We start from the raw sequence: 24,250 nt of genomic DNA on the forward strand, positions 1-24,250 counted from the left end.
GGTTAAGTGACTTGCCCAGGGTCACACAGCTAGTAAGTGTCAAGTGTCTGAGGCCAGATTTGAATTCAGGTACTCCTGAATCCAGGGCCGGTGCTTAATCCACTGTGACACCTAGCTGCCTCCGTGATTACTATATGTTTACCCACAGAGACTTTTCTCAAAAATCACTTCTTTTGGTTTATTTTACCCTCACCCTCATTGCCCTGTGACCGACAAAATATAATTGCGTCTAAGGCTATACAGATGTGCATAAAAGGGCTCCTATACTAATACAGAAGGTTATAAAGTATATTAGATAGATAAAGGACAGTCTTTATTTTACCCATAGAAAGAATGTTGAGTGCACAAAAGCCTTAGTCAATCTTGGTCAGTAAATATTTATTAGGCACCTACTATGTGTCAGACATTTTGCTAAATGCTAAGGATACAATGAAAGCTAAAAGACAGCCCCTGCTCTCAAGGAGCTCATAGTCTATTGAGGGAGAGATATCATACAAACAATTATAAACAAACAAGCCATACAGAAGATAAATTTGAAGTAATCAATGCAGGGAAGGCATCAGAATTCGGAGCATTTTGAAAGACCTCCCATAGAAGGTGAGATTTTAGCTGTTTGTTTTTTAAATTAATTGCTATTTAGAACAGGTTTGGTGGTGAGCATATTTTATATATATATATATATATATATATATATATATATATATATATATATATACACACACATATACTTATATATACATATACATATATATACATACATATACATACATATATATATGTATATATATATATATATATATATATATACACATAAAAGTAAAGAATTGACTATGTGTCTCCCTAACTTCTCATGGTCTCAGGCCATGTGGGTAGGGAAAGAAGTGAGAGAGCTTCACTGGGGCAGTTAACATGAGCAGGAGAAAAGTCCCAAAAGACCCATGTTGTTTCCCAGAGAGGCCTCCCAGAGAGGTCTCAAGGAGACCTAAGAGAACTCATAAGACCTACAAAAACCTACACTGTCATAAAAGAGAGAGCCAAGCCAAGAGAGTTTCAGGCCTCTTTCCAGGATTTTTATTCTCTTTCTTTTCTTTCTCTCTTTCTCTCTCTCTTTTTTTTTTTTTTTGGTCAGGGCAATGAGGCTTAAGTGACTTGTCCAGGGTCACACAGCTAGTAAATATCAAGTGTCTGAGGTCAGACTTGAACTCAGGTCCTCCTGAATCCAGGGCTGGTACTTTATTCACTGCACCACCTAGCTGTCCCCTATCCTCTTTCAATAGAGGCAGGTCATTATAGATTGATCAAAGCTAATTGGTTAGCATCATTAAATTACATTGTGTAAAGGCCTAAAATTCTAGCTGTGATGTCTAAAATCTAATGAGTGATAGCCTTAAATTAGAAAACATATAGCATCAATCTTTGGGCATTAAGTATTTATTAAAGTATATTAGGGGTTAGTAAAGAGAAACACATGGATAAAGTATCCCTATTCTATCTGTCCCTGCCCCCTCTGCTGCCAAGCTCAAGTCCTGGAAACGAAAAGGCCTTGCTCCTCCCGGAAGCCTCCTATGAAACAGGAAACAGGGCTGTCCACACACACAGACACAGCTCCAAACTAATTAGTTAGTAGCTCTGATTGACAAGACCCATGGATGGCAAACATCACTTCCTGATGCTGATCTGACCTTTGGTTAATTTTTTTTTTTTTGATGAGGCAATTGGGGTTAAGTGACTTGCCCAGGGTCACACAGCTAGTAAGTGTTAAGTGTCTGAAGCCGGATTTGAACTCAGGTCCTCCTGACTCCAGGGCTGGTGCTCTATCCACTGTGCCACCTAGCTGCCCCCTGATCTGACCTTTGATACCCCAGAAAAAGTCACTTCCGGGTGCTAAAGTCATATGGTTTCTTTTCGAGCCAGAGCTCATGATGTCCCTCCCAGCAGGGGTTGTCATTCCAATTCTCACAATTGATTGACATGATTGAAAGGTAGTCTAAATTAAAATGAACTCTACAGAGAAAATCCAGGAAAATACCCTCATTTTATATTTGATCTTAGAGGTGATAGGGAACCATTGGAGTCAAGTCAGGGTCTTCCCCTTGGTAGAGTACTGCTTTCTAGTTCAGAGGATCTAGAAATATAGTAAGCACTTAATAAATGCTTGTTGATTGATCAAGTTGATTAGACCCCTAAACTCATAAACCAAGTTCTCCGCAAGTCTTTTTCTAATTCTGTTTATTCTTGTGAAAGAAATAAACTTCATTCTTCAAGGTCAAGACATTTTTATGTATTGCAAGCACCACCAGTGGAGGAATAGTTTTACTGCCAGAAAGAAATCATTTACTAAAATGAGTAAAAGCCAATCTTTCTTTCGTTTTTCCTTCCTTCCTTCCTTCCTTCCTTCCTTCCTTCCTTCCTTCCTTCCTTCCTTCCTTCCTTCCTTCCTTCCTTCGTCTGTCTGTCTGTCTGTTTATTTATTTATTTATTTTTAATACACTGGATTGAAGGGGAAAAAAAGAGGGAGAGCAGTTTGATTTGGGTCGGTGGGAAAGAGTGAACAAATTGTGGGACATTTGGAAAACCGGTAACATTTTAACATTTAAACAAGGTATGGATATAACCAAAGTGAGTAATTATTTCTTCTGCCTAGAGAAAGCAAAGTTTCATATGGGTTAGATGATTTCCCATATTCCTTCAGAATTGATATTAGCTGGGCATATCTGATTCTTTCTCTTCAACCACCTAGATCTTTTTTTTTTTTTTTAGTGAGGCAATTGGGGTTAAGTGACTTGCCCAGGGTCACACAGCTAGTAAGTGTTAAGTGTCTGAGGCCAGATTTGAACTCAAGTACTCCTGACTCCAGGGCTGGTGCTCTATCCACTGCACCACCTAGCTGCCCCCACCTAGATCTTTTGAAAATGCTATGTCTAAAACTGAAGTCAATACTTCAGATGTGATCTGACTAGAGGAGAGAATAGAACTCTTCAATAATATGACCTAAGATTTCATTTGCTTTTTAAGATGATATATATTTATGTATGTATGTGTGTATACATATATGCAAATATATTTCAAGCTATTGACTCATATTGTGCTCAAAGTCCATTAAAACCACAAAATCTGCTTTCTATCCATGCCTCTTCCATATTGTACTTATGTAAGTGATTTTAAAATATAAGTATAAAGCTTTACATTTATCACTACCCAAATTTATCGTATTTGATTATCCTATCAAGAACTTTTCAGACCTTGAAGCCATCACCCAATATATTAGATATTTCTTAAAGTTTTGTGTTTATCTGCAAATTTGGGGGGGAAAAGTGCCATCGATGCTATTACCTAAATAATTTTTAAAATGTGAAAGAGCACATATCCTTCAGACATTCTTTTTTTTTTCCCCCAGGGCAGTTAGGGTTAAATGACTTTCCCAGGATCACACAGCTAGTAAGTATCAAGTGTCTGAGGCTGGACTTGAACTCAGGTCCTCCTGAATCCAGGGTGAGTGCTTTATCCACTGTGCCACCTAGCTGCCCTCCTTGGGACATTCTACTAGAAACTTTCCAAGTTGACATTGAAACCTTGATAATTACTTTCTGGACTTGGTGATTCCATTAAATTCAATAAACGTTAAGCACTGATTCTGTGAAGCCTTGTTTATCCCCACCTGGACCTCCAAATCCATGCAATTCAGTTTCCTGTTTCTACTTCACTTTCAGAATGAATCCTTGGAGCTTCTACTCCAGATCCCAACCCAGAAGGTCTCAAATCTTTAGACTCTTAAAAATTACAGAGGACCCCACTCCCCAAAGAGGTTTTGTTTATAAATGTTATATCTATTGTTATTTGCCATTTTAGAAATTAATGTCTCAGGGCAGCTAGGTGGCGCAGTGGATAGAGCACCGGCCCTGGAGTCAGGAGTACCTGAGTTCAAATCTGGCCTGAGACACTTAACACTTACTAGCTGTGTGACCCTGAGCAAGTCACTTAACCCCAATTGCCTCACTAAAAAAACCCCAAAAAAACAAACAAAAAAAGAAATTAATGTCTCAGTATTAAGAAAGCAGTTATTATAAACACTGTGAAAAGGTTTGGGGAAACACCAGGGGTCCCTGAATCATACTTTGAGAACCACTGTACAAGTTTATTTTTTTAATTATTTTTAATTTATGGAATAAAACAAGCATTTTCATAACATAGTACAATAAAAAAGATGATTATACAAGAAACTCCACAACTTATGATTTCTTTCAAATATAAATTAAAATTATGTAAATTTCTTTTTTTCTACCCTTTCTCACCCCCTGTCCTAGAGATGACTACCATTAGACACAAATAGGTGTATGTATATATATATATATATATATATATATATATATATATATGTGTGTGTATGTGTGTGTGTGTGTGTGTGTGTGTGTGTATGTAAATTTATTCTACAAATACTTCTCTTTATCAGTTATTTCTCTGCATGCAGATATAGTGTCGTTCTTCCCATGTTCTTTATAATTAATTTGGGTATTTATAATAGACAAAATAATTTATTCACCTAGTCAGTCTTAAAACACTACTGCTGTTACTTTATACCAAAGTTTCTTAAATTGTGGGTTGCAACCCTATATGGGATCGCATAACTGAATGTGGGGGGGAGGTCATAAAAATTTGGGGCAATGAGGGTTAAGTGACTTGCCCAGGGTCATACAGCTAGTGCCAAGTGTTTAAGGACAGATTTGAACTCAGGTTCTCCTGAATCCAGAACTGGTGCTTTATCCACTGTGCCACCTAGCTGGTCCCAGGTCATAAAAAATTTGGCAACAGTAAAAGGTTATGTGTACCTATTTTATATACCTATATACTCAGCGTCATGTAAAAATTTCTTAAGCAAAAAGGGATTGCGAATGGAAAAAAGTTTAAGAAATCTTGCTATATACAATGCTTATTCCAGACACCAGATGATGGCACCTGCTATTGGTTTGTTGATATGCTTGAACCTTCTCTGTGACATGCTCTTTTATCCCTGCTTTCCATCTCTTGCTCTGGGCATAGTAACATAATTAGTAAGTACTATTACTTCTGAAAAGAAAGTGTCAATTGGAATGGTCAGCTTAGTATTCCTATGACTCTGTAGACCAAAATTCCCTTCAAATCTGGCCTCAGACACTTACCAGGTGTGTGACCCTGGGCACATCACTTAAATCTGTTTGCCTCAGTTTCCTCATCTGTAAAATGAGCTGGAGAGGGAAATGGCAAACCACTCCAGTATCTTTGCCGAGAAAATCCCAAATGGGGTCACAAAGAGTTGGACATGACTGAAATGACTAAACAACAACAAAATATATGTTATCTTTCCCTAACAGAATTTATATTCATCAAAGGCAAGGACTATCTTACTCCTTTTATATTTGTGTCCCCAGAACTTAGTATATTTAGGGCTTGATGGCCTTATCTTTCAGACTTTTGCTAAATGTGATCAATTATATTTATCTTCCCCCCCCCCCCACCCCTTTGGTGAGGCAATTGGGTTAAGTGACTTGCCCAGGGTCACATAGCTAGTAAGTGTCAAGTGTCTGAAGCCAGATTTGAACTCAGGTCCTCCTGACTCCAGGGCAGGTGCTCTATCCACTGCGCCACCTAGCTGCCCCAAATGTGATCAATTACAAAAAAGAAATTTCCCCAGAATCAGTGTAAATTCTGGTCTATAAAGTTTGCAGATTGTTCTCCATTTTGAAAATTAGGACATTTGCTCTTCTTTGATCTTGTAGTAGTAGTAGGAATTGCTTTGGAGATGAGATTTTCTAGTGCATTTGCCCAAATAAGATAATGACATGTGTGACTGCTTGCATAGGGAACAAGTGGGGCAATGGTTTTCCCTATTTGAATGAGATATAAGTCTCCTCCCTTGGCACAAAATATAATCTAAAGAGACAGTTAATAGCTTTGTGTATCTTACAAAATTAGTTTAGCAAATTTTGAAAGTTTACACCTAACTAGTTTTTTTTGTCTTAAAATAACTAACAATTTCATACATAAAGGTTAAAAAGGTAATCTGTTGCTTCATTATTTTACTGTACTTCTACATATCACATGACTAACATGAGGCAAATGAGGGGCTTTTTTGTATTTCATAAGAAGAATAAGAAACTAAAGATTAATATTTACTACCCCCCCATTTGAGTAAAGCTTAATTCAAGCATGTACATGATCTAATCAAATCTCATGGGTGGACCAAAAAGGAAAAGGACAATTCTAGACAATATGGCAGGAGACCTTGGTAAATATTTCTCTTACCATATGGGAGTAGTTTTATTTCTCAGGCTTGAGAATCTCTAAGTAGGCATGTGGAGCAAGGAAAGTTGCAAATGCTATAGAGCTAAAATAATGATAGCTTGCTTCATACCTCAAGTAATATACTTCACAATTGTCATTACCATCTAAATTTCAAGGAGAATACTCTATGTACAATAAGAAATCAAAGATCCCAAATAAAACCAAATGACAGAAAAATCAAAATGTCTACAAATTTATTTCAATATTTTCATAAAGGTGTGTTTCCTTATTTTTCTGACTATAACTTGAGATGATGCATATACTAAGTTGGTCAGAGATATAGGTGTATCTTAAGATATATTCCATCAGATAGATCTTAATGCAGTTTTACTCTACTGTGGCCAAAGAAAACAACATTGAACAAAATCATTTGTATCTCTTTCTAGAATTCAATGAGGGTTGTTAAAATTTTTAAATGCAGGCACAATTTTCCACTGAAGACTCTTGCAATGTTCGCCATATCAATGGGAAGCCTTACAATTTCACTGCACAAATGTGCCTGCAGGATTATTCTATATTAAGTTAATGGATTGATGTTTACATTTGATAGCTTAGTTGCATTCTAATTAGAGGTCAGTGTTCTTTCATAGTTCAATCCACAAATTCCAACTTGTCCATAATAATGGCAGTTGCAGAGCTAACACAGACACTGAGAGGGTCACTTAAGTAATCCAATATCTACAATGGGTAATACCTTCCTGAATGCAGAAAAAAGTGCAACAATCTATGTTGTATAGTCTGTAACTATAGACATGGAACAACTTTCAGTTATAGCCAAGAAAGAAAAACCATAATATATACTCCCTCACTTTAAGCCTCGTGAAAGATATTTTTTAAAAAGAAAAGTACTTAAACTAAGTCACCTTCTACAGTGTGAATACATCCAGAAATATACAGTTCTCTTCCACATCATTGGGCCATGGCGGGGAAAGGAGGGGGGGCACTGTTAGGGGTATGGTGCCCCTATGATATGGAAAATCTGCATAAATTGTTTTGGCCCTTTCTTTATGCCGGAGAAGAAGTCTTAATGTTTTATTTTTCTTTTATGGGCTGTTTACAGTAACATTGTCAATTTTGGTTGATATTTTATAAGATTACACAAATATTTTATGCATTTCTGAGTTTCTAAACTTTTTCTGTGTTGTCTGCTGGCCTTCAAATGTCATCTTCAAAACTCCCCCAAAATTAACATTAAATTCTTAGGCCTACACTTGATATGTCAAAACCATGAGGGGGAAATTCAAATGTAAAAGGGATAACTAAAACACCAAAATCACCCATTGAACTTTCCCTAGAAGATAAAGTCACTTTGAAGGACTGCTGAACAAATATTTTCCACTTTAGACTTTCTCTCCCTGAGAAACTTATAACAATGTCATGGAAGATCAACCTCTCCTGGCTCTGCATGATATGACTTTTGTCTTCCAACTATAAGCTGAGCATCCATGGACAAGCATCTTCTCCTTCTCTGAGAAAAGTCTTGCTTTTTAGAATCTTATTATTGCTGATACATTTTATTTTTATATAACCTTCATTTCTGAATACATATTATCCTGTTCCCCTTCACTCCCCTCCACAGTAAGCTGTACTTGGCAACAACAAAATAGAAAAGAGTTTTTTCTCTTTCTTTTAAACTGAAAAACAAAACCAACACACCAATCATGTTTTATGGTATTTGCAACGTTCCATACCCATATTCCCCTCTACGTCTAAAGAAGGGAGACATAGGCAGTTTTGTTTTGTTTTTAAGACTGTATCTTCCCATTTTCTCCAGATTGAGTAGAGGCAACTCAAAGGCTCGATCTTCCTTATCAGCAAAGGAATTCTGACCTCCTTTTCTGCCCCAAGAAGTTTCAATCCTCCTTGGGCAACTTGCTGATCCCCTGCTCATGGAGGTTCACCAAAATGGCAGGATTATTGCAGACAGCTGATTGAAGGATACCTGATTTGATTAGCCTAGCCCACTACAGCTCAGAACTCTTGACCTCAAAAGATCTGCCAATCTCAGCCATCTCTGTACTTGGAATTACTCAGGTCCTCCTGAATCCAGGGCTGGTGCTTTATCCACTGTACGACCTAGGTGCCCCCCAAGGCATTTTTTCATATGAGTATAAACTGTTTTCTTCATTGGAAAACTACCTGTTCATATCTTTTGACCATTTATCAGTTGGAAAATGACTCATATTCCTATAGATTTTACAAAGTTCTTTACATGTTTGAGATTTGACACCTTTATCTGAGAAATGGTATATATATATATATATATATATATATCCAATTCCCTTTCTTCTGATCTTGGCTACATTTGTTTTATTTGTATAAAAACTTTAAAAAATGTTTTTAATAAAAGTATTTTATTATTTTCTGGTTACATGTAAGGATTATTTTCAACATTTGTTTTCATTGGATTTTTAGTTACAAATTTTTCTTCTACCCTCTCTTCCCTCCCTCTTCTCCAAGACAGAAAGCAATCTGATATAGGTCATATATGTACAATCACATTAAACATATTTCTGCATTAGTCACATTGTGAAAGAAGAATCAGAACAAAAGGGAAAAATCTCAAAAAAGAGGGAAAGAAAAAACAGCCTAAAAGTACAAATAGTATGGTTCAATCTGCATTCATAATCCACAGTTCTTTTTTTCTGGATGTTGAGAACATTTTCTATCATGAGTTCTTTGAAATTGTTTTGGATCATTGCACTGCTGAGAAGAGCCAAGTCAATCACAGTTGATCAACACACAATGCTGCTGTTACTGTGTACAATGTTCTCCTGGTTCTACTCCTCTCAGTCAGCATCAGTTCATGTAAGTCCTTAAAGGTTTCTCTGAAGTCTTCCTGCTAGTTTCTTACAGCACAATAGTATTCCATTACATTCATATACCACAACTTGTTCAGCCATTCCCCAACTGATGGGCATTCCCTTGATTTCCAATTCTTTGCCACCACAAAGAGAGCTGCTATAAATATTTTTGTACATGTGGGTCCTTCTCCCTCTTCTATGCTATCTTTGGAATACAGACCTACTAGTGGTACCACTGAGTCAAAGGGTATGAACAATCCCATAGCTCTTTGGGCATAGTTCCAAATTGTTCTGCAGAATAGTTGGATCAGTTCACAGCTCCACCAACAATGCATTCATGTTCCAATTTTTTCACAGCTTCTCCAACATTTATTATGTTCCTCTTTTGTCATATTAGCCAATCTGATAGGTATCAGGTGGTACCTCAGAGTTGTTTTAATTTGCATTTCTCTAATCAATAGTGATTTAGAGAATTTTTTCATATGGCAATAGATAGCTTTGATTTCTTCATCAGAAAACTGCCTGTTCATATCCTTTGACCATTTCCCAGTTGGGGAATGACTTGGATTCTTATTAATTTGATTTAGTTCCCTATATATATTTTAGAAATGAGGCCTTTATCAGAAATACTGGATGTAAAAATTGTTTTCCAGCTTTCTGCCTCCCTTCTAATTTTGGATGCATTGCTTCTGTTTGTACGCTTTTTGTTTTTTTTTTTTTGGTGAGGCAATTGGGGTTAAGTGACTTGCCCAAGGTCACACAGCTATTAAGTATAAAGTGTCTGAGGCTGTTTTGAACTCTGGTCCTCCTGAAAAAAAATTGTTTGTACACTTTGTAATTTAATGTAATCAAAGTCATCCATCTTGCATTTCATAATATTTTCTACCTCCTGTTTGTACATAAATTGTTTTCCTCTCCATAGATATGAGAGGTAAACTACTCTTTCCTCTCCTAATTTTCTGTGGTACCACCCTTTATGTCTAAATCTTGTACCCATTTTGACCTTTCTTTTGGTATATGGTGTAAGATGTTGGTCTATGCCTAGTTTCTGCCATCTTATTTTCCAGTTTCCCCAGCAGTTTTTGTCAAATAGTGAGTTCTTATCCCAGAAACTGGAGTCTTTGGGTTTATCAAACAATAGGTTACTGTAGTCATTTACTACTGTGTCTAGTGTGCCCAACCTATTCCATTGATCCACCACTCTATTTCTTAGCCATTACCAAATAGTTTTGATGACTGCTGTTTTATAGTATAGCTTCAAATTTGATATGGCTAGCCCACCTTCCTGTGCATTTTTTCCATTAGTTCCCTTGATATTCTTGACTTTTTGTTCTTCTAGATGAATTTTGTTATTATTTTTTCTAACTCTATAAAATAATTTTTAGGTAGTCTGATTGGTATGGCACTGAATAAGTAAGTTAATTTAGGTAGAATTATCATTTTTATTATATTATCTCAGCCTATCCATGAGCAATTCTTCCCCCCCCCCCCAATTATATGGATCTGATTTTATTTGTGTAAAAAGTGTTTTGTCATTGTGTTCCTAGAGTTCCTGGGTTTGTCCTGGCAGGTAGATGCCCAAGTATTTTATATTGTCTACCATTGTTTTAAATGGAATTTCTGTCTATCTCTTGCTGCTAAACTTTGTTGGTCATGTATAGAAATGCTGATGATTTCTGTGGGTTTATTTTATATCCTTCAACTTTGCTAAAGTTGTTAATTGTTTCAAGTAGTTTTTTTAGTTGATTCTTTAGGATTCTTTAAGTATACCATCAGTATAAAAATGTCTTAATTAAATGTAATTTAAATTGTCCATTTTATACCTCACTCTGCTATCTCTTGCTTATTCATAAATTGTTCAACTATCCAAAAGTCTGATAGGTAATATGTTCCATGTTCTTCAAATTGTCTCGTAATATCTCTTTTTATCTAGGCTAAATATACATTTTGACCTTATCTTGGTAAATGGTATAAGGCATTGGTCTATGTTCAGTTTCTGTCATACTGCTTTCCAATTTTCCCAACCATTTTTACCAAATAATGAATTCTTATACAAAATCTTAAGTCTTTTCACTTGTCAAATACAAGTTACTATATTTATTTACTGCTATAAATTGTATGTCTATTCTGTTTTATTAATCTACCTTCCTACTTCTTAAACCAGTACCAAATTGTTTTGATAATTTCTGCCTTCTAATATAGTTTAAGATCTAGTACTGCTAACTCTCCTTCCTTTATATTTTTCATTAGTTCTTTTGATATTTTTGATTTTTCTAATTCAGTAAAATTATTTTTGGTGATTTAATTGGGATGACATTGAAGATATATATTCATTTAGGTAAAATTATAATTTTATTATATTGGCCTGCCTACCCATAAACAATTACTATTTCTCCAATTATTTAAACCTGACTTTATTTGTATAAAAAGTGTTTTATAATTATGTTCGTGTAGTTTGGGGGTTTGCCTTGGCAGATATACTTCCAGATAGTTTACATAGTCAGCAATTATTTCAAATAGAGTATCTTTTACTATCTCTTCTTGCAGGATTTTGTTCGTTATATATAGGAGTACTGACGATGTATGTGAATTTATACCCTGCTACCTTGCTAAAATTATTAATGGCTTTGACTAACTTTTTTAATTGAGTCTTTGGAATTTTCCAAGTATATCATCATATCAGCTGCAAAAAGAGATTGGTTTACTACTCATTCCCTATTCTGATTCCTTCTATTTCTTTTTTTTTCTCTTATTGCTATTGTTAGGATTTCTAATACAATATTGAATAATATTGGTGACAGTAGGCATCTTTATTTCACACCTGATCTTACTGGGAAGGCTTCTAGCTTAATCCTGTTATAAATAATGCTTCCTAATGGTTTTAGATAAATACTTTTTATCAACTTAAGGAAAAATCCATTTATACCTATAATTTCAAGTGTTTTTAATAAAAAGGAGTGTTGTACTTTATTTAAAGCTTTTGCTGCATCTGTTGATATAATCATATGATTTTTCTTTTGTTACTGACATAATCAATTATGTTAATAGTTTTCCTTATGTTAAACCATCCCTATGTTCCTGGTATAATTCTCACTTGGCACAACGTATAATCTTTGTAATGTATGGTTATAATCTTTTAGCTAGTATTTTATTTAGGATTTTTGCATCCATATTTATTAATGAAATGGTTTCTTTCTCTATTTTAAAGGAAGTTTTCACTCTTAACATCATTTGGATTTCCAATATGATGATCACTCTTGCAAGTTTGCTACTTTGTCTAGTTAAATGTCAGTATGTAGTTATTAATATTGTTTATGATCATGGCAGTTCTTATGGACTTTTCATTCATTCCACCAACATTTATTAAATGCCTACATGTGTCAGGCACTGTGTCTTAGGTACTAATTATACAAAGGCAAAAGCAAAAATGGAAAAGGAATGTCTGACCTCAATGAGCTTACATTCTATTGGAGGGAAAAATGAACACAGCTTTTGTAAATACAAAACAGATGTATAAAATACATACAAAGTAGTATGGGGGTAGGCTGAGAACTGAGCAGGTGGTCCTTAAAGTGAGCCTTGAAGAAAGTTAGGTATTCTGTGGGGCACAAGTGCCAATCTATGCGCAGTACTGAGAGGGAACAAGAACTCTGTTTCATAAGAGGCAGATTTGACATTTGTTCTCTAGATTTTGGTTAAGAGATGTATATGTAGGGGCAGCTAGATGGCGCAGTGGATGGAGCGCCGGCCCTGGATTCAGGAGTACCTGAGTTAAGATCCAGCCTCAGACACTTACTAGCTGTGTGACCCTGGGCAAGTCACTTAACCCCAATTGCCTTACTAAAAAAAAAAAAAAGATGTATATGTGTGTATATATATATGTGTGTGTGTGTGTGTGTGTGTGTTTGTGTCTATATATATTTTTCTAAGCCCTACATCCAATCAAATTAATTCACCAGATCATATAAAGCAGCTACAAAGATTCAGGCACAATTTTATGAACAGCCACTAGGTCAGGTCTCTTAGAGGATTCTGGGTGGAGAGAGATCATGCTTTGTCACCGATTCTGAAGACAATCATTATAGAACATGTGCCACACCATCAATGGATTGCTACAGAAACAACAGCTATAGCAATAAACAGGTTATTGTAAGGTAGTTGTCAGTGAATATCAGAGAAGAGCTATTAACATTTTAAAAATATAATGCTACTAATGCTTTCTATTTGCATTAAGCTTTTACTTACAAAGTCCTTTCCTTTTTATTATCTCATTTTATTTTCACAGAGCTCTCTTGGATAGGAGAAGTCTTTAATTCCTTTAGCAAATAAAGTCAGTCAATAGATATTTACTAGGCACTTTTTTTTTTTCAGAGTGCTGAGGGTTAAGTGACTTGCCAAGCACTGTGCAAAGCACTCTCACAATATAAAGAAAGGTTAAAGACAGTCTGCCCTCAAGGAGTTCAATGTCTAATGGGGAAGACAACATGCAAGCAAAAAACTATGTACAAACCAATTATACACAGTATAAATTGGAGATAATCAACAGAGGGAAAGTACTAGGTGGAGAAACCAAAGCCCAAGGAAATCAGAAGATGTTACCCAAAGAAAACTCATCAGAGCTGCAGCCTCAGGGTTAGAATCCATGTTTCCTGACTCCTGGCTCCCATACCTTTTCCTCATCCAGTTTTACATAACTGAATCATGTTGATATCCAGCTGTCCAGTTTCAACAAGCTTCCTTGTTTGGGCACTTTCATTCTCTGTCCTGAAGGTGGCATAATAGCATAGATCTTCTTTTTCTGTTAGGGTGTTTCAACCAAGATGTTTAATTCATGCTTGGTCTGGCACCTGGGCTGTAACATTTGTGCCAGCAGGAAACGGGCACACATAGAGTTCAAGTCAATCCTGGAACTTCTAAAATACCTGGGACAGCTCCAAAAATTTGAGATCTGTTTCATGACTTGACTTTTGGTGTTCTAACTACCTCAAAGAGAGACCTAAAGGATCCTGGCTAATTTTCTCTAGATCTCTGTGCTTAGACTGTCTTGGTCAGATCTCTGACTGGGGGCACGAGGAGTTGACTAATAACCTGGTGCATACATGGTGCCTTTCTGGTCCAGTGACCTTCAATAGGTGTCCCCAGGGAGAGTTGCATAAATGTGACATGCCAACTGTAGGGACCAATTTTTAATTGGGGAGTGCTAGCTAAGCGGCTTGCTGCAATATTGGGGCAAGGAAGGAGACCAGCAGCCTCCCTCAAAACAGAACAAGATTTATTTTAACAAGAATGAACTTAAAAAAAAAACAGGATCAGTAGGATCAAGGGAAAGAAAATAAAATAGGGAAAGGGAAATTATAATACCTGAAAAAATACCACTGCCCAGGAATCAGCTGAAAATACGCAGCAGAACGCCTGTCGCTTTCCAGCTTCCTCGAATGGCCAATTCTCATCCCCCAAACCTAGAAACACCCCACACAGTCCCAGCCAATGAGATGGCCGCTCTGACAGTCACATGACTGCCCTCACTAGGCTTCCAATCATTATAATTTTGCCAGGCCCATGTAGGCGTCAGCGAGTGGTGATGACGTGAGGTGCCAGAGCCTTGGCAATGGCTACAACCAGTGGGTAGAGCACCGTGCGGTTTGCGGAGCCCCAGGCCAGTGTGCGCTGAAGCATAAAAACCTCAAATAATAATTAATTCTTTACATTACACATCGTTAGCGTATGAAAAATTAAATTTTGACCCTGCTAAGACAACATAAGGGAAACATTTTAGGCTCCATACAGAAAAGTCCAGGTGATCAGGAGAGTCGAGTCATACAATAAAATGATGAATTGGCATTTTCTTAGGCAATAATTTTCTTAGTATTACCTGCTTAGAACCATGTAAACTACCTGCTGTTCACCGATATCTCTGTAGGCTTTCATTTAAATAAGACACTGAGGTAATGCAATGTATTATAAAGGGAATTGGACTAGTGATTATTTTAAAAAACAAAACAGCATTCTGGCTCTATCACTTAGTAGCAGTATGACCATGGATAAATAAATTAACCTAAGTCCTTAGTTTTCTCACCTAATAAAAAATTGTTGTGTGCCACACAGCATGAGGCTCAAATGAAATAGTGTAAATACAATATAATCTTGTGAAATGCAATCCTTAACATTTTATTATTATTTCCATTTTGTCACTGAACTAGTTTCCTTTGAATCATGTCAATTTATTGCTTGTGGTTATACCCTTCATCACTCTGGCCCCAATCGCTTTAGCAGATTCTCAAAGCTTAGGGTCACTTTCAGAACCTGAGCTCAGTCCTTCACAGTTTCAGTACTATATATTGAATATTGTTACATACTTATAACCCTACCAAATTGAAGATTGACAGAGACGTTGTGCTGACCTCATTGTTGCATGCCTGTGATACCTGGACAGTATATCAGCACCATGCTAAGAAATTGAATTGCTTCCATCTGGACTGTTTTAGCAAGATTCTGAAGATCCCCTGGCAAGATAAGGTACTTTCTTGAGCTGAACTGCCATGATTCAAACTCTACAGCAGGGAGTGCAACGTTGACGGGCTGACCACATTGTTTGAATGCCAAATGCACATTTGCCTAAAAGACTATTTTATGGGGAACTCATGAAGAGATCAGGAGAAACAAAGACTCTCTAAAGGTCTCTCTGAAGAACTTTGGTATTGATTGATTGGGAGACATGGGAGACACAGCAAAGAACTGTCCAGTATGGTATGCCCACATCAAAGAGGGTGGTGTGCCCTATGAGGAAAGCAGAATTTTAGTAGCTCAAAAGAAATGTGAGATGTGCAAGTTTATAGACATCTCCCTCTTTGTTTTTTTTTTTCAGAGTGGTGAGGGTTAAGTGACTTGCCCAGGGTCACACAGCTAGTAAGTGTCAAGTGTCTGAGGCTGGATTTGAACTCAGGTCCTCCTGAATCCAGGGCCAGTGCTTTATCCACTGTGCCACCTAGTTGTCCCTGTCTCCCTCTTAAATGATCATTTGGGCTATTTGTCCCCAATCTGTGGTAGAGCCTTCTGAGTTCTTATTGGTCTGATCAGTCACAGTCTGTATATTAACCCCAACATAGTGATGTCATTTTGGTCCTTTTTGAGTATGGACAACAACCACATACTTATAGGAGACTGATAAAGACTCCAGGAGTCAGATAGAGGCTCAAGTCCTTCTGAAACAATACTCAAACTTTTTAAAAGCACTATTATTCTGTTCCTGTTTACTTTTGAAAGAAATCCAAGAATTTGTCTAAAGAAACCCAGACAAACTAAAGAAGAAAGTGATGCTTTAGAGAAATCAAGAAAGGCAATATAGTCAATCATTATTTCATGTAGTTTTCTATGTGGGAGAAGGAGGAGTGATTCTAAGTTCTTAAATACAGATAGTGAATTCAATTGGTCAGGCTATTATATTTCTAGGAGATAATTAAGGTTTTAAAGAATAGTCATGAAATTTTGTTTGAAGTTAAGGTTTTTAATGTGCATTTCTGATGACTTTGTGGCCTTTGTAAGGAACTCTCAGAAATACATTTTCCTTTAGATATATTTACTCAGTCTTGATAAGCTTAGCTTGAATAAATGTTATCACTCTCTCTTTTCAAAGTGCAAATATTGGATCAGCCTCTTTTAAAAGTACAAATATTATATTTAACTTGAAGGTGTGTGAGTGTACAAGTTGAATGTGAGAACAAGCCCTATACAAGTAAGTGAATCTCAAAGTTTATTTAATTTGACTTTTAAGTGTGAAATGAGCCAGATCTACAAAATAATTTAAGACATTTTGTTTTTCCAGCTATTTGTGATAGAATGAAAGAAGGAGGGAGGCAAGATAGCATAATAGAAGGTGCCTGAGAGTCTGGACACATGTGTTCTAATCTAGACCTGAATTCTTGTGCCTGTAGACTACAAGTTGGTTATATGGACTTGAGAAGGACACTTCAAAAGATTTCATCATTGGAAGGAGTCACTGAGGTCATCTAGTCCTACTCATAATTGAGCAGGAATCTCCTTCACATCATTCTTAACCAATAGTCATCCAGCCTCTACTTAAAAACCTCCAGTGAGAAGGAACCAATTATCTCCTAAGGAAGCACATTCATGTTTTGAACATTTCTAATTACTTGAAATTTCTTCCACATATGGAGACAAAACCCAATTCTTTCTAGTTTCTACCCATTACTCATAGTTTAGTCTTCTGGGAACAAGGTCATATAAGATAGAATATGCCCCATGTGGGAGGAAATGTTTATACTTTTGTCCTTGCTACATTTTAACGTAAATGTCCTTTTACAAAAGTTAAAAATAAAATAAACTGAATTTGAAAAACAAGGTAAGAAGAGAAAATTTAAGAATCATTGGATTCTCCAAGGACTATGATCACACAGATAAAAAGAAGAATTACAACAGTTGGAAAAGAAATTAAAGAAATAATTAGAAACAGCTCAATTATATGCAAAAACCCCATAACATTTCAATGAAATGGATAGATATTTATAAAAATAGAAATTACCTAGACTAATAGAACAAGGAGTGCAGAATTTCAGTAACTCAACTACAAAAAAAAAATTTTTTTTTTGAAACAGTCATAAATGAAGTTCTTTTTAAAATGGGGAGGGAGGGAGGTAGACGGATTTTCTTGTGAATTCTATCAAACATTCAAAAACCCGTGAACTTCAATATTACATCCATTATTTGAAAAAAGGAAGAAAGAAATCATCTTAACAAACTCCTTCTATGAGACAAATTTGATCCTGATATTGAAACATGAGAGAGATAAAGCAGAGAAAGAAAACTTAATTGAATAAACCTTTAGAAAGAGGTTATAGAAACATATTTAAAATTATGCACTATGAGTAGGTTATATTATTATTTTTATTTTTTGCTGGGCAATGAGGGTTAAGTGACTTGCCCAGGGCCACGCAGCTAGTGTCAAGTGTCTGAGCCTGGATTTGAACTCAGGTCCCCCTCCTGACTCCAAGGCCAGTGCTTTATCCATTGCACCACCTAGCTGCCCCAGTTGTTTGTTGTTGTTTTTTTTCCCTTTCAAGGCAATGAGGGTGAAGTGACTTACCGAGGGTCACACAGCTAGTTAAGTGTCAAGTGTCTGAGGCCACATTTGAACTCAGGTCCGCCTGATTCCAAGGCCAGTGCTTTATCCACTGCGCCACCTAGCTTCCCTCCCAGTTATATTATTTTTAACAGAAATTAAAGGTAGTTTCAATATCAAGAAAACATAAGCATAATTGACTTCATTAATAGAAAAATCATTTTAATATTATTCTATAAATTAGGTATAGAAAATTCTTTTAACAAAATGTAACAACTATTTCCATTAAAATACAAAAAGCATAAGAATAATTGGACCTTTTCTTTTTTCCAATATGATTGTGTCCATAGAAAACCAAGAGCAAGAATTATCTGGGATAGAGAAATAATAAAGGTCTTACTGATAATAAATAAAGTAAGGATGTCTATTACTACATATGGTTGTAAAACAAAAGAAATTGAAGATATAAGCATAGGCAAAAAGAAACAAAGTTATTACTTTTAATGTTGACAATGATTTACCTTAAGAACCCTAGAAATTCAACTAAAAATTTCATTAAAACAATAACTTCAGTAAAGTATTGGTATACAAATTAACTACAAAAATCTTCAGACTTTCTGTATATTACCAATGACATCCAGCAGGAAGTGATAGAAAAAGAAATTCTATTCAATATAACCATAGGATGTGTAAAATATCTGTGAATCTACTTATAAAGACCCATACAGTAATTATATGTACACAACTTTAAATCACTTTTAATAGAAATAATCAAGAATTAGTGAAAAGATATTCACTGCTTATGCTTGGAACATGTCAATATATAATAATATTCAATGAATTTAGAGATTTAGTATGACACAAAAATACCAGAGAAATCGTTTCTAGAACTAGATAAAATAAAAACAAAGTTAATCTAGAGGAATGAAAGGTCAAGAATCTCAAGTGGAAGAGTGTAAAAAGAAGAAAAAAAGGCTTCTTTCCATTCAAGTCCCAGCTAAAATTTTCATCTTTAATAAGAAACCTTTTATGATGCCCCAAATCAAGTGGATTCCCTTGTTTTGGTTTCTCCTGTTTAATATATATATATATAATTTGTACTTAGTTATTTTTCAAGTTGTCTTCCCCATTAGACTGTGAGCACCTTAAGAGCAGCCACTATTTTTGTTTTCCTTTGTATCCTCCATGCTTAGCACAGTGCCTGGCAAATAGTAGGTACTTAATAAATGCTTATTGACTAACTGATTGGCTACTAATATTGATACTAGTTTAAGATGTCCAATAAATAGTTGGAGATGCAAGACTGGGGATCACATGAGAGGTTAGGGCTGCACAAAAGTAATAATTGAATTCATGGAATCTTATGAGATCACCAAGTGAAATAATATATATGAAGAGAAGAACCAGGACAGAGCCCTGGGCCGGGGTGGAGGGGGGTACCTATAGATAACAGGCATGAACTGGTAGAAGAACCAGCAAAGGAAACTGACAAGGAGTGATCAGACAGGTCAGATGAGAACCAGGAGGGAGCAGCGTCATGAAAGCCTAGAAAGAAGAGAGTATTGAGGAGAAGTGGGTGATCAACAGTGTCAAAAGCTACAAAGAAGTCAAGAAGAATGAGGATTAAGAAAAATCCATTAGATTGGGCAATTAAGAGAGATCATTAACTTTAGAGAGAGGAATTTCAGGTGAGTGATGAGATCAAAAGCCAGACTCCACATAGAAAATAACTTTTAGATGTAGACTACTAGCAATTGGAGAGATTAAGATAGGGCCCTATTAGAAGTAGAACCTGAACTAATTCTTGAAGGAAGCCAAGGATTTCATTAGATGGAATTCAAAATGGAGTATATTCCAGGCATGGAAGATGACTTATACAAAGCCTGGGCAACCACTAATGGAATCTCATATGTGAGGAAGAGGACTTGACCATAGAATGTGTGAAAAGGAGTCATGTGCCTGGAAAAGTTGTCTGAAGCCAGATTGTGAAAGACGCCAAACAGGGAAGTCTGTATTTGATCCTAGAGGCAAGAAGGAGTTGATAAAGCTTCTTAAGCAGAAGAATGTCAGAATAAGACAAGACCTATGTTATAGGAGTATCAACTTTGTACCCATGTGGATAGATTATAAAGGGAAGATGATGGATGGATAATAGATATGTAGATGGGCATTTATTAAGCATTTACTTTATTTACTGTGCTAAATGCTAAAGATACAAATACAAGAAAACAAGATAGTCCTTTTCCTCCAGGAACTTACATTCTAAGGAAAGAAGAAAATATATAAAGGGAAGGTGGAAAGGGGTAAGAGTAAGAAGTTACATGGAGGGGCAGCTGGGTGGCGCAGTGGATAGAGCACCGGCCCTGGAGTCAGGAGTACCTGAGTTCAAATCCGGCCTCAGACACTTAACACTTACTAGCTGTGTGACCCTGGGCAAGTCACTTAACCCCAATTGCATCACTAAAAAAAAAAGAGGTTACATGGATCATGGGGGTGTTTGGGAAGAGAAATAAAGGCCAAATTCTGGGCAAGTTGAGGCAAAAACTCACTTAGAAAAGCACAGCATCCCAGGGATACAGTTCAAGGTTCCTGTTGGAAGGACTTGAGGATAATGGCTGAATTATAGGCAGCATGGCATGGAAGGTGTAGAGGTAGCTGGAGAGTAATATGGAGGACTAATTTGAGGCAAGATGAGATTAAAATTTACCTATTTTAGCCTAGTCCCTGAAATTAGGAGGCTTTTGCAATGGTGCTATTTGTGTGAATGGAGAGAAGGAAGATGATTCAAGATGCATTGTGGAGGTAGTACCAAAAAGACTGGGCAACAAATTAGATACAAAGGAGATGAAAGAATTGAGTGTAATTATGAGGTTGTGAACTAGATGACTGGAAGAATGGTGGTACTCTCAGATAGATAAAGGAAAAATAGGAAGAAGGGAGAACTTCAGGGCAAGACAATGAGTTTTCTGGATATGCTGAATTTGAGAAACTCATGGGGAATTTAGCCAAACATATTGAATAGGCAGTTTGCGATTTGGGAATAAAGTTTGAGAAAGATTCTGGGACTGAATATAGTTGTCTACATAGTTGGACTCATACAAACTGATTCAATAAATAAGAGACAGAGTCTAGAGAAGGAGAAGGAGAAGACCCAGGACACAGCCTATACTCATGCATAGGGGTGGAACACAGAAGAAATATCAGCAAAAGAGACTGAGGAAAGACCAGTCAGGATGAGAGTCAAGAGAAAGCAGGGTTATGACAATGCAGGGAGTAGAGTGTATTGAGGAATAGAGAATGTTCAACAGTGTCAACTGCTGCAGAGTTACAAAAAAGGAAAGATGAATATTGATAAAAGGCAATCACATTTGGCAATTAAGAGGTTGTTGGTAACATCAATTATACTGTGTGGTTGTGATTCTTAGAAAATCACAATCTCTGAGGAATCCAAGTAGTGAAATGACCCAGAATCAATGGAGTGATAGATAGTGGAGACAGATGGGTTACAGCATGTTTCTGGTGATTACTTTTGCTCAAGAAGTGACAAGGGTAATTGCTGAAGAAATAAGTAATAGGAAAAGGAAATAGGCAATTAAAGGGGTAATAACAGCTGGGAATTGGGCAGGCTTCCCAGCACCCCTCAAATTACACCATATATAGGAAGCTGCCAGCTTTGTTTATGTATGGGGCCATCCCTAAGACTCATATCAAAGCTGTTGTTGTAGTTGTTCAGTCATTTTTCAGTCATGTCTGACTCTTTGTGACCCCATTTTGGCAAAGATACTTGAGTGGCTTGCCATTTCCTTCTCCAGCTCATTTTTGTAGATAAGCAAGCTGAGCCAAACAGGGTTAAGTGACTTGCCCAGGGTCATACAGCTAGTAAATGTCTGAGACCAGATTTGAACTCAGGAAGATGAGCCTTCTTGACTTCAGGCCCAGCATTCTATCCACTGTGCCACTTAGCTGCTGTCATAGGTAACTACATAGATTGGCATATGACATCTCTACCCCTTCAAACTGATATCCTCACAGATACTAAAGTATCAACCTGCCTTTGTTCAGGAACCCAAAGCATGAGCATTATTATGATGGGCTGATAAAATGAGTTCAGGCACTTCCTGCTCAGAAGTGGGGCTGGGGAAACTACATTGTCATTCATACCTAGAGCAAGATTGTTGATGACATAAAACAAGGTTGGAGACATTTTGCCAAGTCTAGATTCAGTAAAGTGAATTCTTGATTCTTTATCTTTAGGTGAAAAGAAGCATAGGGGCTGGGGAGCAGTCGCTGTTGTGTTTGCCTAGATCCTCTTGCTTAGCTGGTGCTAAGAAACGAAGAGCACAAAGAACTTGGAGATACATTTTACCCTTCAGTATCCCACGGCCCCGTCTACTGATTTTTCTTGTGATCAGCACTTGACCCTAAAAAGACTTATGAGGGATGGGCAACTCTTCCCCGCTTCCCAGTGAAAGACCACATCACAGTCTGCTGCTATGGAACTTTTCTCATCTGGTGAGTTACCCAAACTGTTTTGCTATAATTGAACTAACTGCTGGTCTGTCTATGGCAGGCATTCAGCAGGCCAGTCAGCTTGCTTCCCAAAGAACTTCATCTAAAGCCCAAAGATAAGCAGTGTCACTGCACCTTTAGGAAGGACCATATTTTGTGTTGAGCGAATGGAAACTCTTCTTTCTCAGAACAAGAAATTGCAGCTATGAGACCTACAAGACCAGTAGCAAAACTTGAAGACTGATTTTGAAAACAGATTAAAGCCACAGGACATTTAGAAAGAACAGAGATGTCTTTAAAAAAAATGAATTCGAAGAAATTTAGTTTCTTAGTGGTGCTTATGTTCACAGTGACAATCCTCTTCTTTTATGTCAACAATGTGTTCATAGAAACAAAGGAGATACTAAAAGTGACCAACTCTTCAGTCCTTGCTGAAGTTTGTGATTCAATTATCAGAGGACAGATGATTTCTTTTCAACAACCTATCCTAAAAACTTCATCTGGAAATCTTTCTTGCCAAGACTACTTGCTCCAAAGTCACTACATAACAGCTCCCCTGTCGAAAGAAGAAGCCCAGTTTCCTTTGGCGTATGCAATGGTCATACATAAGGATTTTGAAACCTTTGAGAGACTCTTCAGGGCAATTTACATGCCCCAAAATGTTTACTGTATTCACGTGGATGAGAAGACAACAGCTGAGTTTAAAGATGCTGTTCAGTGGTTGGTGAGCTGTTTCCCCAATGCTTTTCTTGCTTCCAAGATGGAGTCAGTTGTCTATGCTGGAATATCCAGGCTCCGGGCTGACCTGAACTGCTTGAAAGACCTTGTAGCCTCTAAGGTTCAGTGGAAGTACATTATTAACACTTGTGGGCAAGATTTCCCTCTGAAAACCAATAAGGAAATAGTCCAGCATTTGAAAAGATTTAAGGGGAAAAACATCACCCCAGGGGTGCTGCCTCCTCCTCATATTATTCGAAGGACCAAATATATCTATAAGGAGCAGAGATATATTTTCTTTTCTTTCATGCTGTGGACTTTGAGAAGGAAAACTCTTCCTCCCCATAATCTGACCATTTACTTTGGCACAGCTTATGTTGTCCTTACAAGGGAATTTGCCAACTTTGTTCTCCAAGACCAACGGGCCATTGATTTACTGGAGTGGTCTAAGGATACCTACAGTCCCGATGAGCATTTCTGGGTGACTCTCAATAGGATTCCAGGTATAGCTAACTTTTATTTTTATTTTAACCTATTATTAAGTTCAGGGGACATTGTAGAAAAGAAATTATATAATTGTAACTATTGTAATAAGGTACACTGAATGCTCCTAAAATGTGCCTATGAAATTTTAATTACTTTATATGTCATAAATCCCTGATGACATATGTAATCATTTTTAAAAGCAAGCTAAATGTTGTATGGAGGATCAATACCACTGTTATATACTATTCATATGGGAGATACAGAATTTGTTTGCGGATTTGTGGATGATGGATTTAGAGTTGAAATAAGTTGATTGAGATGGAGGTAAATTATTGTTAGA

At 36.7% G+C, this 24,250-nt stretch overlaps 1 protein-coding gene across 1 annotated transcript in view; it reads left to right on the forward strand.

Moving 5' to 3' along the window:
- Window positions 1–23,011: 23,011 nt before the first annotated feature.
- The window catches only part of GCNT2 (glucosaminyl (N-acetyl) transferase 2 (I blood group)), a 132,451-nt gene continuing 131,212 nt past the window's right edge, over window positions 23,012–24,250 (forward strand). Inside the window, exon 1 of the mRNA XM_043965956.1 lies at window positions 23,012–23,927. Coding sequence (XP_043821891.1) covers window positions 23,012–23,927 — 916 coding nt within the window. The remainder of the gene's footprint in view (window positions 23,928–24,250) is intronic.

The sequence above is a fragment of the Dromiciops gliroides genome, chromosome 1 (assembly GCF_019393635.1).
Source record: "Dromiciops gliroides isolate mDroGli1 chromosome 1, mDroGli1.pri, whole genome shotgun sequence".
Lineage (NCBI taxonomy): Eukaryota > Metazoa > Chordata > Mammalia > Microbiotheria > Microbiotheriidae > Dromiciops > Dromiciops gliroides.